At 36.0% G+C, this 21,527-nt stretch overlaps 2 protein-coding genes across 3 annotated transcripts in view; both read left to right on the top strand.

The window, feature by feature from the left end:
* The first annotated feature begins 1,593 nt into the window (after positions 1-1,593).
* On the top strand, positions 1,594-5,292 carry Vsp37A (Vacuolar protein sorting 37A). 2 transcript variants are annotated; one of them, XM_076132763.1, is made up of 4 exons: positions 1,594-1,718; positions 1,869-2,369; positions 2,711-3,017; positions 3,581-5,292. In XM_076132763.1, the coding sequence occupies exons 2-4, from the start codon at positions 1,887-1,889 to the stop codon at positions 3,748-3,750; spliced, it is 960 nt and encodes a 319-aa protein (XP_075988878.1). In that variant the 5' UTR covers positions 1,594-1,718; positions 1,869-1,886; the 3' UTR covers positions 3,751-5,292. The 2 variants fall into 2 exon arrangements, with proteins under 2 accessions (XP_075988878.1, XP_075988879.1); XM_076132764.1 differs by having other exon boundaries at positions 1,600-1,673.
* Positions 5,293-17,549: 12,257 nt separating this feature from the next.
* Positions 17,550-21,527, top strand: part of LOC142984940 (choline/ethanolamine kinase) — a 34,740-nt gene continuing 30,762 nt past the window's right edge. The window contains exon 1 of the mRNA XM_076132825.1: positions 17,550-17,703. Within this exon, the coding sequence (XP_075988940.1) occupies positions 17,689-17,703 (15 nt within the window). The 5' untranslated portion in view covers positions 17,550-17,688. The remainder of the gene's footprint in view (positions 17,704-21,527) is intronic.

Raw genomic sequence — 21,527 nt, 5'->3', positions numbered from 1 at the left:
GGTCGGTAAACATTCTGTGGGTTAAGCAACAGTTGGCGCGGTCATTCCATAGATGGGTGACCGCATAGTGGTATTTGAACTGGGCGTCTCCGTGCTTCGGAGGGCACGTAAAAAGTCGGTCCCGGCTGTTATCTACTAAGGTAACAGTCGTTAAGCCATGTCAAAGGCCTTCGGGCGGCATGAACAACGTTGACAATAGGTTGACCACTAACTATACGATAAGAAGAAGTGCAGATTACATTGCTATTGTTCTATGACTATAAATTCTTTTTACGTCAGTCAAATTGCATAATTTTAGTAAGGTACATATTTGCTTTTTCTAACAGTGTTGACGCGTAAATGACAGTTTATAAATATATCTTCCTAATGTTATACAATTATATAAAAGTTGTTATTTCCGATGTTACTTAGATTTTTTGTTAAGGCTAGTTTTATCTAAACTAATATTATTAATGTTAAAGTTTGGATGTTTGTATGGACATTTGTAACACAATTACGCCAAAACAACTGAAAGAATTTTGATGACATTTGGTACACAGATAGTATAATACACGTTTAATACTTTTTTACGAAGTGGTGGGCCGACGCAGTATGCTTAAGATTGTATTCTATTTTTTTTAAATAAGAGTAAACTAAACATGCTTAATTATTAAACGGAGCGGGATTTAATTTAAGCTTTAGTAAGCAAGATGTAGTTCAACAAATTAGTACAGAAGCTAGGCATGCTCAATTAATCTAGACTATAGTTCATAATTTTGAAAAACCTTTAAAATAAAATAACTGTATGAAACAGGCCATCATCAGCTGATAATCATGAGCCTGCTAGTCACTGATATTCTACATTTTGTAAACATACCTTCGCCAAACGCGAACCTTGCAAACAAGGCTCTCTACAAAGATGTTAGAATATTTGTTAAGTTAAATATATATAATTTAACATTATGGACATAAAGCTAAGAAATTACACGGTGTAACTTACACCAAGGCGTGGGATAGGATATTAATTGTTTATATAACTTTTATTATATTTGTAGACTATAAAATAAGATAGTAACGTAACTTAGCAAGCAAATATGACGTTATTACGATATTTAACCGACGTTTTAAGTAAATAAATGAACTATTGTTTGTATATAGGTTTAATATTCAAATATTTGATATTTATTTTGATTAGCAATGTCCTGAAAAAATATGAAATCATTAGTTTTACCCAAAGTCGTACAGCGACATTTAGTTAAATTTGTGGATAATAGAAATTGCGTTTAAATTATGCTGTTCGAGGAATTTATACTGTCTATTATTTTTATTCCTCAGTTTTACAGAATCATTCCAGATGGCCCCTTTTCAACGTACATTGCGATTGATTATGTATTTTATTTTTACAAACAGTAACTTTGAATTTGCCATAATACATTTATACAATAGCATAGCAAAAACTAAACGCATTGCATTTGACATTTAAATGACATTTGATTCGTTAAAAAGAAGAGTTTGTTTTTATTGCATCCTCAATACTCGATTTCTATTGGTCAAAATGAACATACAAATGTATAACGACCAATGAAAAATCGATTACGAGATTTTTATAGAAACGTCAAATCTCAAGTCATTGCTTGCTTTTGTATTGATTGATGCTCGGGATATTATTTTGTATATTAATATCTGCTTGAAAGGTATTTATCTAGTGCTGAAATAGTTGTTTGTAAACGAAGAGACAGGTAAATTGAATAATCACATTGCTTTTTTGCTGTAAATAGTTTTTGTAATAACAAAATCGATACAAAATTGTCCTCCATTTTTGGCAAAAATAATTTTGGTCTTATTTTTACTTTTTATCAGATTAATGTTGATTTAATTATGCTTTTCAGCAACTACATCGTTTAAAGATGATGCCAAGACCGTATTACAGTGAACAGGACATAAGAAAACGTCAAATAGACACGCTCAAAGTGTTCAACGACCATGTAGTCGAAGTGACAGAAAACTCGGAATATCGCGTAGAATTTGTGGCTGACGGTAAAAATATGAGCTTATCAGTGGTCCTAAGCCCTGAATTTCCTAACGAAAAGCCTTCTATATTCGTAAACCCGCCGGTTCCTCATCCATGGGTCGGTGAAAATTCGAACCAAGTTATTGGCGCTCCGGGGCTGTTGAATTACACTCCGCACTCAGATGTTGGTCGTGTAGTGCAAGCTATTATAAGGGAGTTTCAGAAATCCATGCCAAAGTTGCCCAATTCTGAAGAAACAGTCAAATCTAGTGATACAAGTCCTCAGTCACATGTGAGTGGACAGTCTTTGATGTTTCCGGAGCTAAATGATTGGAGTATTGAAGAGTTGCAGGATATCTTGGAGAATACTGACTTACAGGTATGGTTATATAGTTGTTATAGTTAAAAAATGACATACTTTTCTCTCTCACTCAATTGTGTGCAAGTACTAATCTAATTTTTATGGTACACAAATAGTTTATAATGTGGATTCAGTCAAGATAATTTTAGGCAAAGAATTTATTTAGATTTCTAAAATTAATTTTAGAATTTTAGAATACATTTGAATTAATTTCAACAAGTGGTATATAGATTTAGACAGAAGCTCAAAAATATGTGTCAATACTTTTATGCAAGCTAACTCGAAAGTCCAGACTAACAATAATAATATTAGTAACTGCATCTGACAATCAAAACTAATAACTATTTTACTCTCCCCAGGACAAAATAATAGAAGTAAACCCCCAAATAATAGAGCTAGACTTAGAAACAGAAGAATTAATGACCAGCATCGAGCAGATAGCACAAGAAAACATCGCAAAGCAGCAAATGTTAGACGATTTGAAGACGGAAGTGATTGACCGGATATCAACTATTGTACAAATGAAGATGAACTTTGAAGAGATGAACCGTAAACATCAGAAATTGTCTCAGATGTACGATCCGTATAAAATAAGGGATTATTTGAAGGTAGCTGCGTTGAAAGCTGATGAGGAGTCGGAGGTTATTGCAGAGCAGTTTTTAACTGGTGAGTTTCCTGATAATTACAGCGCTCACCGGTCGGTAAACTATCTGTGGGTTAAGCAACCCTTGGCGCGGTCACTGCATAGATGGGTGACCGCATAGTGGTATTTCAACTGGGCGTCTCTATGCTTCGGAAGGCACGTTAAAAGTCGGTCCCGGTTGCTATCTACTACCATAACAGTCGTTAAGCCACGTCAAAGGACTTCGGGCGGCTTGAACAACTTTGACACTAGGTTGACCACTAACTATACGACAAGAAAAAGACAGTAAATCTTAAAGTAAAGTTTACGGCCTCTGTGGCGCAGTGATTAAGGTATACCATGGGTGTGAGGGTTCGATTCCCACACGGAATTATTTGTGCGATCCACAAATAGTTGTTTTAGGTCTGGAAACAATGGACACTAAGTACTAACTTTTTGTGTGTGGTTTGAATGTTTGTAAGTCCCTGCAAGAACAATACTTAAAGCAGGAGTCGTTTTTATAAAAAAAAAGGAAAATATCTGCATAGTTCTAAACTAACTAACAGTTATCAAATCATTAAATAATCATTTTCTTTCATATTTTCAGGTAACATGCCAGTGGAAACCTTTATAGCGAAATTTGCTGAAAAACGCGCACTAGGGCAAGCGCGCCGCGCCCGGGAAGAGAGACTGGGACATCAGTTACAACAGCTAGACATAGCGACCACTACACGCTTGACACCACCACCCAAGAATTATAAAATGCGAGAATATTAATTAAAAAAAACTGTCAAGTGTGAGTTGAACGACGGGTTTCGTATCATATAAAATTCTCGCGTCACAGTTTTCGTTACCATACTCCTCCGAAACGGTTTGACCGATTCTCATGAAATTTTGTGAGCATATTGAGTAGGCCTGAGAATCGGCCAACATCTATTTTTCATACCCCTAAGTGAAACTTTTTTTTCATTTATATGGCAAAACAACGTTTGCCGGGTCAGCTAGTTATTTATTAAAAACATCAGGTTTGTTGTAACTATAACCCCCTTAAATATTTATTTTATTCTGTTTAGTATTTGTTGTTATACTTATAGCGGCAAAAGAAATACATAATCTGTGAAAACGTCAACTGTCTAACTATCACGGTTCATGAGATACAGCCTGCTGACAGACAGACAGACAGCGAAGTTTTAGTAATAGGGTCCTGTTCTTACCATCTGGATACGGAACCCTAAAAATCATGTAAGTGCGAGTTATATGATTGTAAAAGTCACTTTAAGGCTTTCATTGTGTATTGAAACATTCCTAAATTATTTATTTAAGTATTATCTGTAACAGTGTCCCCCTAGTGTGAGTTCTGACAAACTTTTAATACCATAATATGTTTGTCAAAATTCGCACTAAAAACTACAGTAGGTACTTAATTTCTATATATTATATCTAGGGTCGGCGGACTAAAGAACATAAATCAAAAAGTCGAACTTTACCGGAACAATAAAAAACGTTTTTTATTCCGTCTTGGAATTTTCAAATTGTGCGAGGCTGATAAGGTACACTTAGTATGCTGGGAATAATTGTCAGTGACTTAAGTGCTTTAGTCGGATGGCGTATTGAATTTTTTGAAGTCGAGAGACCTAATAAAAAAAATATCAATTTTTTTGACTTATGTTCTTTAGTCCGATATCCTACATATATTATAATCCCAATTTAGAAGTCTTCCTCTTTTAGCTTAAGTATGTTATCGTGTGATGTTCACTGTAGAAAAGCTATAGGAATACGTAGTACTCGTAACCGGCGGTCCTGTACGACAACATGTATGTATGTGAATGAAGCAAGGGAAGTTTGTAAGGAGCGTACCAAGTGAGGTTCTCTGGTCTCTGCCTACCGTCATAGGGAGAAAGGTTTGATCGTATTAGGTCGGAGAAAAAGTCTTTTCGCATTATAGTATGTATGAACTTGTAATAAAATCTCTTTGGCTTCGAGAATCACAAATGAGTACACGGTTCATTAGGTTTCTTTCAGTGAGCTCGTGAGGTACCCAAATATCGAGTTTTTTTGTGTAGAGAAAAGATTTTATTACAAGTTCATACATACTATAATGCGAAAAGACTTTTCTCCGACCTAATATTTAGTATGTACTGGGAATGTTTAAGTTGTATGAAAATGTATGAAATAAATGCTTTATGTATGAAATCCTTGTATGTGATTGGCGCAATAATTGTTACTGTAGTTTTAATAATAAGATAATAATATATTTGAATTATTTATTAATGTAATTTTAATACTTTGTGATAATTATTATTAAATGTTTTCACTGTATGCTGGGGTTTTTATTGATTCTTTGTAATAAAAAATAGGATTCCATAGCTGTAACTAGTACTCGTCAATAGTATGTTATTCAACACCATTGAAAAGAAGATATTATAGACATTTTGACATATTTTTTTTGCGACTACGCCATAAATAACAAAAAACTGCCATCTAGTATCCAATAGAATTACTAGTATTCTTATTGCCATCTTGTGCGCAATAGCGTAACTAATTAAAATAAACGTTATCGATAGATGGCAGTAGGTAGCTGAATTATTTAGAAATACCGTCCGGGAGGATTTATTCTACATGTATATTTTTATTGAAAGAAATATCAGTTCAACCGTAGCCTGAAATATTTAGTTCATTTTCTAGTAAGTACTTCATCGTATAGTGTAGTGATTCTAACATTGTAATCTAGCATACATACATTAACCAAAAATGGCAAATAACAACTTTTACACGCCTCAAAAATTTAAAAACGTCTTCCCGCTACCATAAACTTCTATCACATCAAAATTCTTGTCAAACCAAACATAACCTAAAAAAATGGACGAAAACAAATCTTCACAATCGCCTGAAAGCATACAAACAGACACAAACGGTAGAAGCGAAAAGAAGAAAATAAAAGTAAAAAATATGAACTCTAAAATAGAAATGAGAGTTATTCGCGAAAGGCAGTCTTCTTCGGACTCCATTGAGCTCGGATTTGGGACAAGGTCTTTTGCGATATTGCCTCAGGAACATGGGAGGCCGAGGCAGAAACTGGCTAACACTAGCAGCTCAATAATAAGTCCATCTCATTCAACTGTTGATATAACTACTTCAGTTTCCGATTTTTCTATCACGTCTTCTATTTCTAAGTAATTATTTTTATTTATTATACCTTTTTAGTAATATTCTGCATAAGTTACTGCCTCTGCGGCATGAGCTACTATCGTCAGAGTCAAGTTCGACTCCCGGGAATAAGTAAAAGAGAGAAAACAAAAACAAAAAATTGTTTCCTGACCCGGAAATTCTGAAATAATCGACACGACACGATCTACAGATTTCCAGATAACAAACTCCTGTACAGTTTACCAGTGTTCTTTCAAACTAACCAGTGTCTATCAAGAGGGCGTTATCATTATAGTGTCTTAAATCCAAAGCACGGAGACGCTCAGCTCCAACACTGCACCTACATCTATGTAATGTACAAGTTACTTAACACACTGATCGTTTACCGACCAGTGAGCGATAATGACTAGCGCCTCGGAAAAATATTTTAGCGACTCTTATATCCTTTACTAGCTGACCCGCGCAACTTCGCTTGCGTCACATAAGAGAGAATGGGTCAAAATATTCCCTGTTTTTGTAACATTTCTTATTGCTACTCCGCTCCTATAGGTTGTAGCGTGATGATATTTATATAGCCTATAGCCTTCCTCGATAAATGGACTATCTAACACTGAAAGAATTTTTCAAATCGACCCAGTAGTTCCTGAGATTAGCGCGTTCAAACAAACAAACAAACTCTTCAGCTTTATAATATTAGTATAGAAGTATAGATTAGTGATAGTAATCGCTTCTTTTCTTCAATTTATAGATTCAGAACAGACTTCGACAATTTCAAATGTAAAATGAAGATATTTGGCGAATCATTGAACCTGTGTAAATGTATAGCAAGCGACTTCAAAAGCAGAATGAAATGGATGGAGAAACGGCTGGACAATCTGGAGAAACGATACCGACTAAGTAAGGTATGAATTGATATAAATTATTAATTACCTAGTACCTATATCCATTATCTCTGAGGTTAAGCCACGCTTGCCGAGGTTGATCTGTGGACGTGTGACCATCTTATAAATATCAAGTTCCTGTCATTTAAAAAGATCTTTGACAGACGTTAAAAGTAGGCAGAAGCTTGACAGTCTGACAACCAGTCTTACCAAAGGGTATCGTTTTATAACCCAGGTAACTGGGTTGTGGAGGTCGGATAGGCAGTCGCTCCATGTAAAACACTGGTACTCAGCTGCATTCGGTGAGACTGAAAGCCGACTTCAACATAGTTTGGAAGAAAGGCAAAGCTGATTCCATTATCCGTATTAAAAAAACCCATTAATATCCCACTGCTGGGGAAAGGTCTCCTCCCGTAATGAATGAGGAGTTAGGCCTTGAGTCCACCACGCTGACCAATTGCGGTTGGGTACTTTGCATACCTTCAAGAACTGTTCTAAAGAACTCTCAGGCAAGGTTACATCACTATGTTTTCCGTCAGTGTTATAATAAGCGATAATTATCTAATATAAATACGATGTAGGTATGCATTTTGCACACGAAAATATTATGGTATAGGTACCTACATATTTTTGAAAAGTAGATACCTAATACGGCCTCTATGGCGCAGTGGTCGCCACGCCAATACCATTGTAGGTCGTGGATTCGATTCCAAAGTGGGAGAATTATTTAGTAGGATAGTTTTAAAGAAACTGGCTGCAAGATATTATTATGTAGGTATGTTTTTACTTTCAGTAATAAACATTTAGGTCGGGGAAAAAGTCTTTTCGCATTATAGTATGTATGAACTTGTAATAAAATCTCTTTGGCTTCAAGAATCACAAATGAGTACACGGTTCATTAGGTTTCTTTCAGTGAGCTCGTGAGGTACCCAAATGTCGAGCTTTTTTGTGTAGAGAAAAGATTTTAATACAAGTTCATACATACTATAATGCGAAAAGGCTTTTTCCCCGACCTAATATATATTTTTCATAAACAAAACTATGCTTTTATGTACCAGATAAAATGTACATAAGTACCTACGTGAGCACTTAAATAAATATAGGTATTGTATAGTTGTTAGTTTGTTTGTTTAGTCATCATTTTATCAGATAACTTGACAATATAAACTTTGATAAAATTATGAGTGTTTGAAAAGATATTTTTTATCTGTAGTATGACGTGGCGATAGAATTAAAACCATTATTCAGCCCCTGACAGTTGAAAAGATGCATCTAACAAGTATTAAAATAAATAAATAAATTTAACCCATTAATGTCCCCTTGCTGGGCAAGGGTCTCCTCCCGTAATAAAGGAGGGGTTAGGCTATTGCTACTCTGCTCCTTCTGGTCGTAGCGTGATGATATATAGCCTAAAGCTTTCCTCGATAAATGGACTATCTAACACTGAAAGAATGATTTAATTCGGACCAGTAGTTCCTGAAATTAGCGCGTTCAAACAAACAAACCCTTCAGCTTTATAATATTAGTATAATTAGTACAATAGACTGATTCTTGAAGTGATTCAGCTGTATGTGTAAAAAACTTGTTATTTTGCTAAATATTGTGACTAATAGTTAAACAGTTCTATGTGATTGCTATTTTCTTTTATTCGCTCACTTATGGTTTTCTTAAAGACTAGCTGACCCGCGCAACTTCGCTTGCGTCACATAAGAGAGAATGGGTGAAAATTTTCCCCGTTTTTGTAACATTTTTTACTCGTACTCTGCTCCTATTGGTCCTAGCGTGATGATATATAGCCTATAACCTTTCTCGATAAATGGACTATCTAACATTGAAATAATTTTTCAAATCGGACCAGTAGTTCCTGAGATTAGCGCGTTCAAACAAACAAACAAACAAACAAACAAACTCTTCAGCTTTATAATATTAGTATAGATTAGTATAGATATATAAATCAATTTCGACAAAAATGTTAGATGCGTCTTTTTAACACAGAAATAAATCAAAGTTTCCTACCTGGGTTCCCTCCTTATGTGAAGATACCACTTTCATGTTTTATAGTTCGTGAGGTTGCGAGACAGTCTAAATACTATTGTTTTATTTTAATTAATGCTTGTGACGTGGATAAGTGCATAGGGAAAGGCACCCTTTATGGAATACAACAATATTATTATCTAAATATATCAGGTCGGGGAAAAAGTATTTTCGCATTATAGTATGTATGAACTTGTAATAAAATTTTTTTGGCTTCAAGAATCACAAATGAGTACACGGTTCATTAGGTTTCTTTCAGGGAGCTCGTGAGATACCCAAATATCGAGCTTATTTGTGTAGAGAAAAGATTTTATTACAAGTTCATACATACTATAATGCGAAAAGTCTTTTTCCCCGACCTAGTATATAACTCAAAGATGACTGACTGACATAGTGATCTATCAACGCACAGCCCAAACCACTGGACTGGACTGGATCGGCCTGAAATTGGGCATGCAGGTAGATGTTATGACGTAGGCATCCGCTAAGAAAGGATTTTGACGACAAGGAAACAAACTCTTCAGCTTTATAATATTAGTATTGATGATTATTTCAGTGTTCAGGAGTTATAGTGATAGTACTTATTTTGCCGATTAAAATAAAACATTTTCATTGTTTTTTTATTTGTTTAATATTCCATATTCGGCCCCTTGCCTCTAATAATATGTTAATAGCCCCCTATTACAATAAATGAACAATACAACTATTTAAAATAAATTTTAATTAAGTTAATTTTACGAAAGGTTATTGGTCACCGCCAAAAATAATGGGGCTGTATTTTCAAAATAAAAGAAAGTTACAATTCCCGAACTAAGAATGTCTCTTGTGTCGCGGGGACTTTTACAAACATACAAACAACGGACACAAAGTAGAACGAGACCCGAAACAATTATTTGTGGATCGCACTAATAATTGTTCCGTGTGGAAATCGAACCCACGACCTCCCGACACAATGGTAGCGGTGATCTTAACCACTGCGCCACGGAGGCAGTCGAAAATATTTTTTCCTTCACATTTGAGGTCAATGTGCTCAATTAACGTCAAATTTGCCTGTAACTCGTTGTTTAAGGCAACAGCACAGATAATAAATGTTAATTTACCCTAATTTTGCGATAAAATTTCAGTTTTTTACTTACTTTGATGAAAATTGTGGTAATTGGAAAGAAAAAACCGTATTACTGAGTTTGAAATGATATTTTTGCCTGCCCTTTACGCTAAAACCGATTTCAACAGTTTGACAGACGCAGACGCGTCGGTCTGTCAATCTTCAGATTTGCAAAAAAACTAAAATTACTGAACTGATTTTCACGCAGTTTTGACCAAAGTTTTGTGACTAATGAGAAAGTTTTAAGTGTAAAGTAAAGTAGAGTAAATCTTTGATTGAGTTTACAAGTGTTACAACAAATATTTTAATGGCATTTTTCTTCTCTTAGTTTTGTTAAAATTGACTGAAATAATTATAAAATAAAGTCTCCTTGCCGCGTTAGTCTGTTTGCAATTAACTCAAAATCTATTAACGGATTTTGATGCGGTTTTCACTAATAGATAGAGCAATTACTACTATAAGGCTGCTGTACTAGCTTTTACCCGCAACTTCGTCTGCCACCTGAATTTTCCCATGGAAATGCGTCATTTTCCTGGGGTAAAAAGTAACCTATGTCCTTTCTCGGGTATCAAAATATCTCCATACCAAATTTCATGCAATTTGGTTCAGTAGTTTAGGCGTGATTGAGTTACAGACAGACAGACAGAGTTACTTTCGAATTTATAATATTAGTATGGATTAATCGTTAAGGTTCTGTGTAAAATAACGTTTAAAACCGGCTGAAGCCGGGTCGTAATAAAATAAAGAAAAATTGTGACGTTAGTCCATCGGCCATATTGATTTTACAAATTATTATCTGTGGCTAATTAGTTTCTTATATTTATGATAATTTTAGTGCAAGCATCAATACTTATTGTATTTTATGTTCGGCCTTGTTAAAACGAATTAGTGTTTTAACTGAAAAGTAATTATTGTTTGTCTTTAGTACGAAAAAATGGCTTTTAATGAAAGTATTACCAAATTAGTGTTTCAAAGACTCGAAATTGAGAGTTATTAGGCTTAACTGTCAGACATGTCGTTCATCACGATGTTTTCCTTCACCGTTATAACAAGTGATCATTAATTCTAAACAGTTGCTTGAAAAAGAATCCTTTTTATATAATCAGTGAATTTTTTACACCAAACTCCGGAATATTTTTTCGCGACTGCCTGACTCGGGATTCGAATCCGGAATCTCGGCATTGGCAGTAAGCACTACCGACCGCGTAACAAAGAGAACCTAACCCCCGGTTTCTAAGTACACTAGCTGACCCGTGCAACTTCGCTTGTGTAACATAAGAGAGAATGGGTCAAAATTTTCCCCGTTTTTGTAACATTTTTTACCGGTACTCTGCTCCTATTGGTCGTAGCGTGATGATATATAGCCTCCCACAATAAATGGGCTATCTACCACTGAAAGAATTTTTCAAATCGGACCAGGATTTCCTGAGATTAGCGCGTTCAAACAAACAAACAACCTCTTCAGCTTTATAATATTAGTATAGATTTGACTAATCTTTCAGACATGTAAATTGCCTAGCGATACGCGCGTATTTCAGTCAAAATTCCACACAAACACATGACTAAACACGTGACGGTTTAAAATTAAACGTGGCTAATCTCAAACATGTCACGTTTTCTTTACAATACTAAATAATAGTCATAAAAAAACATACTTATGGTCTTAGTCTTTTAGTTACAAACTAGTTAAGTTAATTTTGTAGTTTAAAAGACTTGGTTGCTTTTGTCCTAAACAATTGTTAAATAGTAGGTACTAGCATCACATAAGAGAGAATAGGTCAAAATGTTCCCTGTTCTTGTAACATTTTTTAACGGTAATCTGCTCATATTGGTCGTAGATCGTATCGTCGTGATGATATATAGCCTTCCTCGATAAATGGGCTATCAAGCACTGAAAGATTTTTTCTAATTGGACCAGTAGTTCCTGAGATTAACGCGTTCAAACAAACAAACAAACTCTTCAGCTTTATAATATTAGTATAGATAAATCACCCTAGCACAGAACATAAATTTTTGCAACTGTGATACATCCAAAAAGATAAAAATGTACTTACTAATTATTGTTTCATTTTATTTACAGAGCGAAAGTAACTATTCAACAATAATACAGAAGAACAAGGCGTTATCACAGAAATGTATGCAGGATGCTAAGGTAAGTAACATTTATTAAAAGTAGTTTTAAAAATTATGTGCACCATCAGGGCTTAGTAACTACAGCCGCGGGTATCGATCTCTGAGGTTAAGCTACACTAACCGAGGTTGGCCAGTGGATGGGTGACCGTTTTATACATACCGAGTTACTTCGTGTTTCGTAAGGTACGGTAAATTTTGGGTCCCGGCTGTATTTTTCAAAGAATTTAGACAGTCGTTAACAGTAGTTAGAAGCATGAAAGTCTGACAACCAGTCTTACCGAAAGGTATCGTGTTATACCCCGGGTAACTGTGTTGTGGAGGTCAGATAGGCAGTAGCACAATGTAAAATATTAGTATTCAGCTGCATCCGGTGAGACTGGGAGCCGACTCCAACATATTTTAATAGTTATGATCACTTGATTCAACTACAAAGGTGCAGGCAAAGTACAGCCACGTTTCGTCATTAACAATGTTAGTCTCGTGTAATATAGGGTAAACCTATTGCCCCCTATTACATGCCCCCTATTAACCGGCCACGTTACTTAACTTCAGGCTACTGTTGAGAAATATTCTAATTCTAGAGGCCGCCCGCGACTTCGTCCGCGTGGAAACCCTTCCCGTGTAAATCCCGATCCCTCGAGAACTCCGCAATAAAAAGCCTATGTGTTATTCTGGGTCTTCAGCTACCTATATACCAAATTTCATTGTAATCTATTCAGTAATATTTGCGTGAAAGAGTAACAAACATCCACACATATTCACAAACTTTGGCATTTATAATATTAGTAGGATGAATTAGAAAATAACTGAAAATACCAATAGTACTTCACTCGCACCGGGAGTCGAACCCGAGGCCTAATGTTCAGCAGTGGAATATATCTATACTAATCTATACTGATAATATTATAAAGCTGAAGAGTTTGTTTGTTTGTTTGAACGCGCTAATCTCGGAAACTACGGGTCCGATTTGAAATATTCTTTCAGTGTTAGATAGTCTATTTATCGAGGAAGGCTATAGGCTATATAAGATCACGCTACGGTCATTAGGAGCGGAGTAGCAATGAAAAATGTTACAAAAACGGGGAAAATTACGACAAATTCTCTCTTCGGTGACGCAAGCGAAATTGCACGGGTCAGCTAGTCAGTATAAATATGTCCGTAAACACAAATGCCCTTGGTCTCCGTCCTTGCGTGACATTGTCATTGTCAATATACAGAGAATAGTCATAGGACAACTGCAGACTCGCTACTTTTAACATCAAATATCTGCAATTTAGAAACTAGATAATGCGTTCAAATATTCCATTTCACTCGCTAAGTGTCGCCAAATGTGGTGATCGCTTTTTATAAACTACTGTTCACTTAATTCCGCACACATTCTAAAGTAGGTAGTTGCCGAAATGCTGTGTAGTCGCGAAATCGCGCGATTCTTTCTTTAGTTTATAAAACGCGCGATAGTGAAGCTGGTCTGATGCAGGTAATCGCTAAAACGCGATGCACCAACGTTGCAATAGCATTAAACGCTTGATTCGGATACCATATCATTTCCATATTTTTTCTCTTTTTCGGCAAAGGTCTCCTCCCTGGTTCGGTAGGACAGCCAGTGCTGGACTCAAGGCTTAACCCATAAACCCCTGTTAAGCCTTTTTTCCAATACGCTGGACAAGTACAGGTTGGGGAATTTGCATGCCTTCAAATGGTTAAAGAACTTTTAGTCATGTAAGGTTTCATCATAATTTTCCTTTACCGTTATAGCAAGTGATGTTTATTAAGCGTCGTTGCAATCGCTAAATCGCGCGATTCGGGTAGTAATAGTCGTGTATCTGCAGTGTCCCTAATAAGTATCTAATTTTCTACATAATAGTAAGAAAAACTATCAATTTCTTGCTCAAATGTTATTTGGAGATATGTTTTTATTGAAAACTATCAGACGTGAAATAAAAAAGTACTATTGTTACGAAATTGTGGTATTTCTTTGGCCTTGATTAGGCTTTTTTTGTCTTTTATTTACTGTTTTTTCTTGTAAGATTGAATAGTGATAGCTAGCAGAAATAAACGTTTTCTACGCTAATCTTATTAAATATCTAATACACATAACTCCGAAAAGTCATTAGCTCGTATGTCTTGTGTCCGAACCTGCAACCACTTGCGTTGGAGGTACCAACTTGAACCACTCTGCTATCGTTGCTACTCGATTTGACTGCAGCCGTGTATTATCTAATCGTAATTAAATTAAGTCAATCCATATAGTTTTTATTTCTATAGTAATTTTCTAAAGTCCATTTACTTTTTATATAAATTCTATTGTCAACAAGTTAGCTAATCTTTTGTACATAATAAACGTAATCTGACTTTTTTAGTGTGGCAACTTTTTAGGAGGTCTTTCAACAAAAACCTATAAATAAGGAAGGTTAAAGAAAATTGTATTTTTTTGTAGAATTGATAAAAAGCTTTTGGCTAAGTAACAACAGCCACACGGATCGATCTCTAAGGTTAAGCTACGCTTGCCGAGGTTGCTTTGCAGATGAGTGACCATATTATACGTACCGAGTTTCTCCATATTTCAGAAGGCACGTTAAATTTTGGGTCCCGGCTGTTATATTCAAAAATCTTTGACAGTCGTTAATAGTAGTCAGAAGCTTGTAAGTCTGACAACCAGTCCTGCGGAGGGGTATCGTGTTATAACCCAGGTAACTGTGTTGTGGAAGTCAGATAGACAGTCGCTCCATGTAAAACACTGGTATTCAGCTGCATCCGAAAAACTGGAAGCCGACTCCAACATAGTTAAAGAAAGGCTAAGCTAGATATTCAATATAATGCTATTAAGTTGTATAGGAATTCGTATCACATCCAAGTGGTCGAGGGTTTAAAACTCAGACAGCATAAATTATTAACACATTACTGTCCAACTACTGGGCAAGGGTCTCCTCCCGTAGTGAGGGAGGGGTTAGACCTTGAGTCCACCACGCTGACCAAGCGCGGCTTGGGGGACTTTGCATACCTTCAAGAACTGTTCTAAAGAACTCTCAGGCATGCAAGGTTGCATCATGATGTTTTCCTTCACCGTAATAACAAGTCATTATTATTTCTAATACACACATAACTTGAAAAAGTCATTGGTGTGATTAAATACAAAAGTTTTGAAACCTAAAAATAATCTATACTAATATTATAAAGCTGAAGAGTTTGTTTGTTTGTTTGTTTGTTTGTTTGTTTGAACGCGCTAATCTCAGGAACTACTGGTCCGATTTGAAAAATTCTTTCAATGTTAGATAGCCTATTTATCGAGGAAGGCTATAGGCTATATAACATCACGCTACGGTCATTAGGAGCGAAGTAGCAACGAAAAATGTTACAAAAACGGGGAAAATTTTGACCCATTCTCTTAGGTGACGCAAGCGAAGTTGCGCGGGTCAGCTAGTACATAATAAATTACCGTTGCAAACAATATTAGGTTTATTTTGAGAATACAACATTGTACCAAGGACAAAATAACTTACATATATTTAGAAATCTATTTCTGTAGCGACCTACGCCGTTTTTTGAAATACTATTTCAAACAAGTTATGAACAAGTTTTTTGTTATTTCAAATAAGTGGGTTAATAAAGTTTGTTCAAAAAACGATACGAAAAAATAATCTATACTAATATTATAAAGCTGAAGAGTTTGTTTGTTTGATTGTTTGTTTGTTTGTTTGTTCGTTTGAACGTGCTAATCTCAGGAACTACTTTTCTAATTTGAAAAATTCTTTTAGTGTTAGATAGGCCATTTATCGAGGAACGCTTTAGGCTATATAACATCACGCTACGGTCATTAGGAGCGGAGTAGCAATGAAAAGTGTTACAAAAACGGGGAAAATTTTGACCCATTCTCTTAGGTGACGCAAGCGAAGTCTCGCGGGTCAGCTAGTACCTAATATGCATAGAGCTCTTTAGAAAACGTAAGAGTCTAGTCAAGTTAAACTATTTGTTGATTTGCTACCTCCGTGGCGCAGTGGTTAAGGTTGCCACGCCGTTGGCACCGAGAGGTCGTGGGTTCGATTCCCACACGGAACAATTATTTGTGCGATCCACATATTTGTTTCGGGTCTGGTTGTACTTTGTGTCCGTTTTTTGTATATTTGTAAAAGTCCCCGCGACACAAGAGTAATTCTTGGTGCGGGAGTAAAAAAAAATTTGACCAATTTTCTACTTAACTAGCTGACCCGCGCAACTTCGCTTGCGTCATTTAAGAAAATAAGTCAAAATTTTCCCCGTTTTTGTAACATTTTTCGTTGCTACTCCGCTCCTAATGACTGTAGCGTAATGTTATATAGCCTATAACCTTCCTCGATAACTGGGCTATCTAACACTGAAAGAATTTTTAAAATCGGACCAGTAGTTCCTGAGATTAGCGCGTTCAAACAAACAAACAAACAAACAAACTCTTCAGCTTTATAATATCTACTTAATTTCTACCACTTCTCTATATTCACTTATCTCTTCCACAAAACGTGCTAAAACACTGTATGTGACATCGAACATAGTAAATAAAGTATTTTTAATTGCCCACGTGTGATAAACGTGACTTATAAATAATGTCTATGAATATAAATTGTTGGCCGGCTACTATCTATTTATTGTACAACACTCGGCGATGATTAAAATATTCTCCTGTCAAATTGTGGCAGGATTCTTGCTGTCATCATGACAATGATGGATATCTCTACATAAGGATCTATCCTATCATAGGATAGACACATTTGGGCATGCCATCCTAAACTACCCGCGTCACTGCAGCCTTTAATTACTAAAACTATCTGCACGTTTGGTGCAGTGGTTAACGTTGTCGATTAGCCGCAATAACCATAGTGCCGTGTGTGGCGGTTCTAATCCCACAAAGGACAAATATTTGTGTGATGAGCACGAGTATTAATTTGTTCTGAGCCTGGTTGTTAATTTATCTATACAAGATATAAAGAAATACAATGACTGCTTAGTTTGGAATCAGATTACCGTGTGTGAGATGTCCAATGATATATGTATAATAATTAATTATTTACTACCTGGAAAAGTGTAGAACCTTATGAGAAGAGCTCAAAGTGCTACAAACTGTCTATCCATCTATCCGAATCATTTAAACTCCAGCTCCTAATAAACTCAATTATTTTAAAACCTATTTACTTCCTTATTCAATCAAGCGTGTTAACTTTGTAAAAGCAACATGAAAAACCTTTCAGTATTGAAGCAAACCTCAGCATCGATACTCGCGTCAGCTGTTAGCTGTGGCCGCCATTTTTTAATCTGTGAACATTTTTGTTCCTTTGTGTTGGTAGTACAATGGTATAAAGTGACAGTTAGTGTTTTTGGCGCCAATTGCTTTTTTCGTATTTCGTGTAGAAATTTTTTGGTGGTTTTTTTTAATTCTTTGGAAAAATGTGTAGTACTCATGTAAGTATATTTTTCTGTTTTGTGCTAATCTGAATATAAACGTAGTAAGATTTTTTACTTTGCAAATAAAAGCAAACTAATTTAGAACATTTTTAAAATCTGTTAGAAGAAGAAAACTTTTAGCTATTTATTGGTTGTAAAGTAAAGTTAGTTATAAAATAGATATACCTACTTACTTAATATAAAAAACGAAATTAAGTATGATCGAAAAGGAATAAAAATATATTATACTTTCTTTTTAATTGCTCCGAAATAGAAAAGTTTTTGGATATTTTATTACCTAAAAATGTTTTTTCTAGCTGCTATTATTTAAAAGTATAAAATTAAATAGCATTTTGTACATTTATCGAAAAGTCTATATTATGAATGAATGAAGATATGCATCAAATAGATAGCATGAATCACGATTACTGGCAATATTTTATCATGAAACTTTTGCAAATCGGAAACAGAAAAGTAATATAAACAAATCCTTATCTCTCAGGAAAATGATCGCACCATTTTACTGAAAAACGTATGACTCATATAGGGTGTCCGGTGGCAGAATTTGGATTTCAAAATCAGATAATAAGAAAACTACAAAATATTTATTTTTATTTCAATGACAATAATAAAGCAGGGAAGTGCGGGTTTTATTTCTTAAAAATTATGTCGTCCAAATGTTGACCGTTACGTCGGACACACTCTTGGAATCGTGCTTCTGTATTCCGCGCCACTCGCTGGAGAAGAGACGTCGGGATGCCATTCACCTCGCGAACGATATTTTCTTTTAATGCTGAGATGGTCGGGGCTGTTTCATAAACTTTACTTTTGAGGTACCCCCACCCCACCCCCCACCAGGTCGCCAGATCTTACTCCGATGGACTTTTTTCTGTGGGGGTACCTCAAAAGTAAAGGTCAGCCCCGCCGACCATCTCAGCATTAAAAGAAAATATCGTTCGCGAGGTGAATGGCATCCCGACGTTTCTTCTCCAGCGAGTGGCGCGGAATACAGAAGCACGATTCCAAGAGTGTGTCCGACGTAACGGTCAACATTTGGACGACATAATTTTTAAGAAATAAAACCCGCACTTCCCTGCTTTATTATTGTCATTGAAATAAAAATAAATATTTTGTAGTTTTCTTATTATCTGATTTTGAAATCCAAATTCTGCCACCGGACACCCTATAGTTACAAATCAAATAATCTTTATTGATATGCGCTAGACTAAAAAGTTTGTAATCATGTAGGTAGTTCTCCTTGGTAAACTAGATGGACCGTTTTCACAGTAAATATCCTATGTATTTTTTTTATTTAAAAAAAGACAGCTCCCGCACTGAGGATTGCTCTTATGTCGCGGAGACTTTTACAAACATACAAACAACGGACACAAAGTACGACCAGACCCGAAACAATTATTTGTGGATCGCACAAACGATATAATTTATGTATGACTGTCCCCTGCTAGGCAAGGGTCTTCTCACGAACAAGAGAGGTTAGGCTTTGAGTCCAAAGTGTTGACGAGTTTCGGTGGGCACGTATAAAGTCGGGTCCCGGTTGGGCGTCAATTCGGCCAGGTGGCAAGAACAATTTTGACACTAGGTTGACCACTAACCATACGATGAATGAACAGAATAAAAAAACCTCTTAGGTTCATTCCATTTTATTTCACACATGCGTAAAATCACGCCTTGTTCCCGTAGGGGTAGGCAGAGACCAATTAACGTCACTTGGTACGATCCTTATAAACTTCTCTTGCTTTATTCACATCCATGCATGTTGTCATTTTATTATTCGGGGTCCATAGCCAGTTGCGCTAACCGGTCGGTAAACGATCTGTGGGTTAAGCGACCGTTGGCGCGGTCATTCTATAGATGGGTGACCGCACAGTGGTATTTGAACTGGGCGTCTCCGTGCTTCGGAGGGCACGTAAAAAGTCGGTCCAGGTTGTTGTCAATTAAGATAACAGTCGTTAAGCCACGTCAAAGGCCTTCGGGAGGCTTGAACAGCTTTGACGCTAGGTTGACCACTAAACATACGATAAGAAGAAAATTCTGTGTATAAATTGAACTGTAATGTTATAAGTCACTAGCTGACCCGCGCAACTTCGCTTGCGTCACATAAAAGAGAATAGGTCATAATTTTCCCCGTTTTTGTAACATTTTTTACTGGTACTCTGCTCCTCTTGGTCGTAGCGTGATGATATATATAGCCTAACCTTCCTCGATAAATGGGCTATCTAACACTGAAAGATTTTTTAAATCGGACCAGTAGTTCCTGAGATTAGCGCGTGCAAATAAACAAACTCCTCAGCTTTATAATATTAGTATGGATTATTGCACCATATAACGCCTCGTCACAAGTTAGTCATGCTTTATACCTTTCTTTGTTACTTTCAATCAAAGCATTTATAAGGACAATAGTAAACAATAGAATAAGGAAATAGTTTTTATTTATTTACTTAGGTACTTCAGGCGCTCATAGTCAGTAGGTATCGCTCGCCGGTCGGGAAGCGACCAGTGAGTAAACTTCGTGTTATAACCCAGGTAACTGTGTTGTGGAGGTCAGATAGACAGTCGCTGCATGTAAAATACTGGTCTTCAGCTGTATCCGGTGAGACTGGAAGCCGACTCCAACATAGGTGGAAGAAAGGCTAGACTGATGATGATAAATTACTACTCGCACTTACAAATTGTCGCATTCCTATGATTCTTTTGATTATGACGTAGTCTGTAGTTTGTAATGGCCAGAGTAAATTTACCTAAACGTTTGCATGCTTTTATAATAATACTAGCTGACCCGGCAAACGTTGTTTTGCCATATAAATTAAAAAAAAAAATGTGTCACTTAGGGGCATGAAAAATAGATGTTGACCGATTCTCAGACCTACTCAATATGCCCACAAAATTTCATGAGAATCGGTCAAGCCGTTTCGGAGGAGTATGGCAACGAAAATAATGACGCGAGAATTTTATATAATAGATTTTCCTTCCTATTACATAGGCACTCTAAGGTTTTATTGCAATGAGAATTTTCAGTGCTATAACAGGCTGGCCAACTTAATGAGAGACCTAAAGAAATGTGAACAATTTTATTGGATCAAAGCGAAATTTGGTAGCATTTTGAGTAAAACAATAAATATGATGACTAGATTGTAAAAATATAACAATTGTTATAGTTTCCTTAAGCGGGACACATTTACTGTAGCCTCAAAATCTTTCCCCATATAGCGAAACGTATGGCACGTTAACATACGGCCTAGAACCGCCATGACACTTTCTATACATGGTCACCCATTCCTTTCTTAACTGCAACAAAGTTACTTAACCTATTTATAGTCCAATCGTTTCTTAGTGACGGACGTGACGGTACTTATTTCGGGCGATAGTGACTGCTGATTACGAAGTCTCGGCTTCAATTCCCGGGTTGGGTAAAGTTAAAATATTCTATTTCCTGCTGATGATCATGAGATCGCGGCTTCGACTCCGGGATCGTGCAAAATACCTTTCTGATATTCTTGATAGTATGTGATAGTAGTTTATAAACGTGTCTGGCATATGAAAATAGACTCGCCCCCCATATTGTTTATGAACCGTGATATTGTCTTTAAAATATGAAAGTTAAGTCTACAAACGCTATGAAGCGTTAATTACGCCCTTAATTAGTCATTAAATATAAATTTAAACGAGGTAAAGTAAACAAAATACCCATTTACATGCGCTCTTTCATCTAAAACTTGATGACGATTCAACAAAACGTCTAGAAGCCAATAACAATGCATTTTAGAACGTAAATATTATGATAATAACGCAACACTTCCATAACAATGAGTATTTTACTGTTT

Source organism: Anticarsia gemmatalis, chromosome 28, assembly GCF_050436995.1.
Source record: "Anticarsia gemmatalis isolate Benzon Research Colony breed Stoneville strain chromosome 28, ilAntGemm2 primary, whole genome shotgun sequence".
Taxonomy (NCBI): domain Eukaryota; kingdom Metazoa; phylum Arthropoda; class Insecta; order Lepidoptera; family Erebidae; genus Anticarsia; species Anticarsia gemmatalis.
The sequence above is the reverse complement of the archived record's forward strand: the minus strand, read 5'-3'. Positions and strand labels throughout refer to the sequence as shown.

Coding starts and splice junctions, on each gene's coding strand:
- Vsp37A (XM_076132763.1), top strand. CDS start 1,887: ATGATGCCAAGACCGTATTACAGTGAACAGGACATAAGAAAACGTCAA. Junction 2,370..2,710: donor TGGAGAATACTGACTTACAG/GTATGGTTATAT, acceptor TACTCTCCCCAG/GACAAAATAATAGAAGTAAA. Junction 3,018..3,580: donor TGCAGAGCAGTTTTTAACTG/GTGAGTTTCCTG, acceptor TCATATTTTCAG/GTAACATGCCAGTGGAAACC.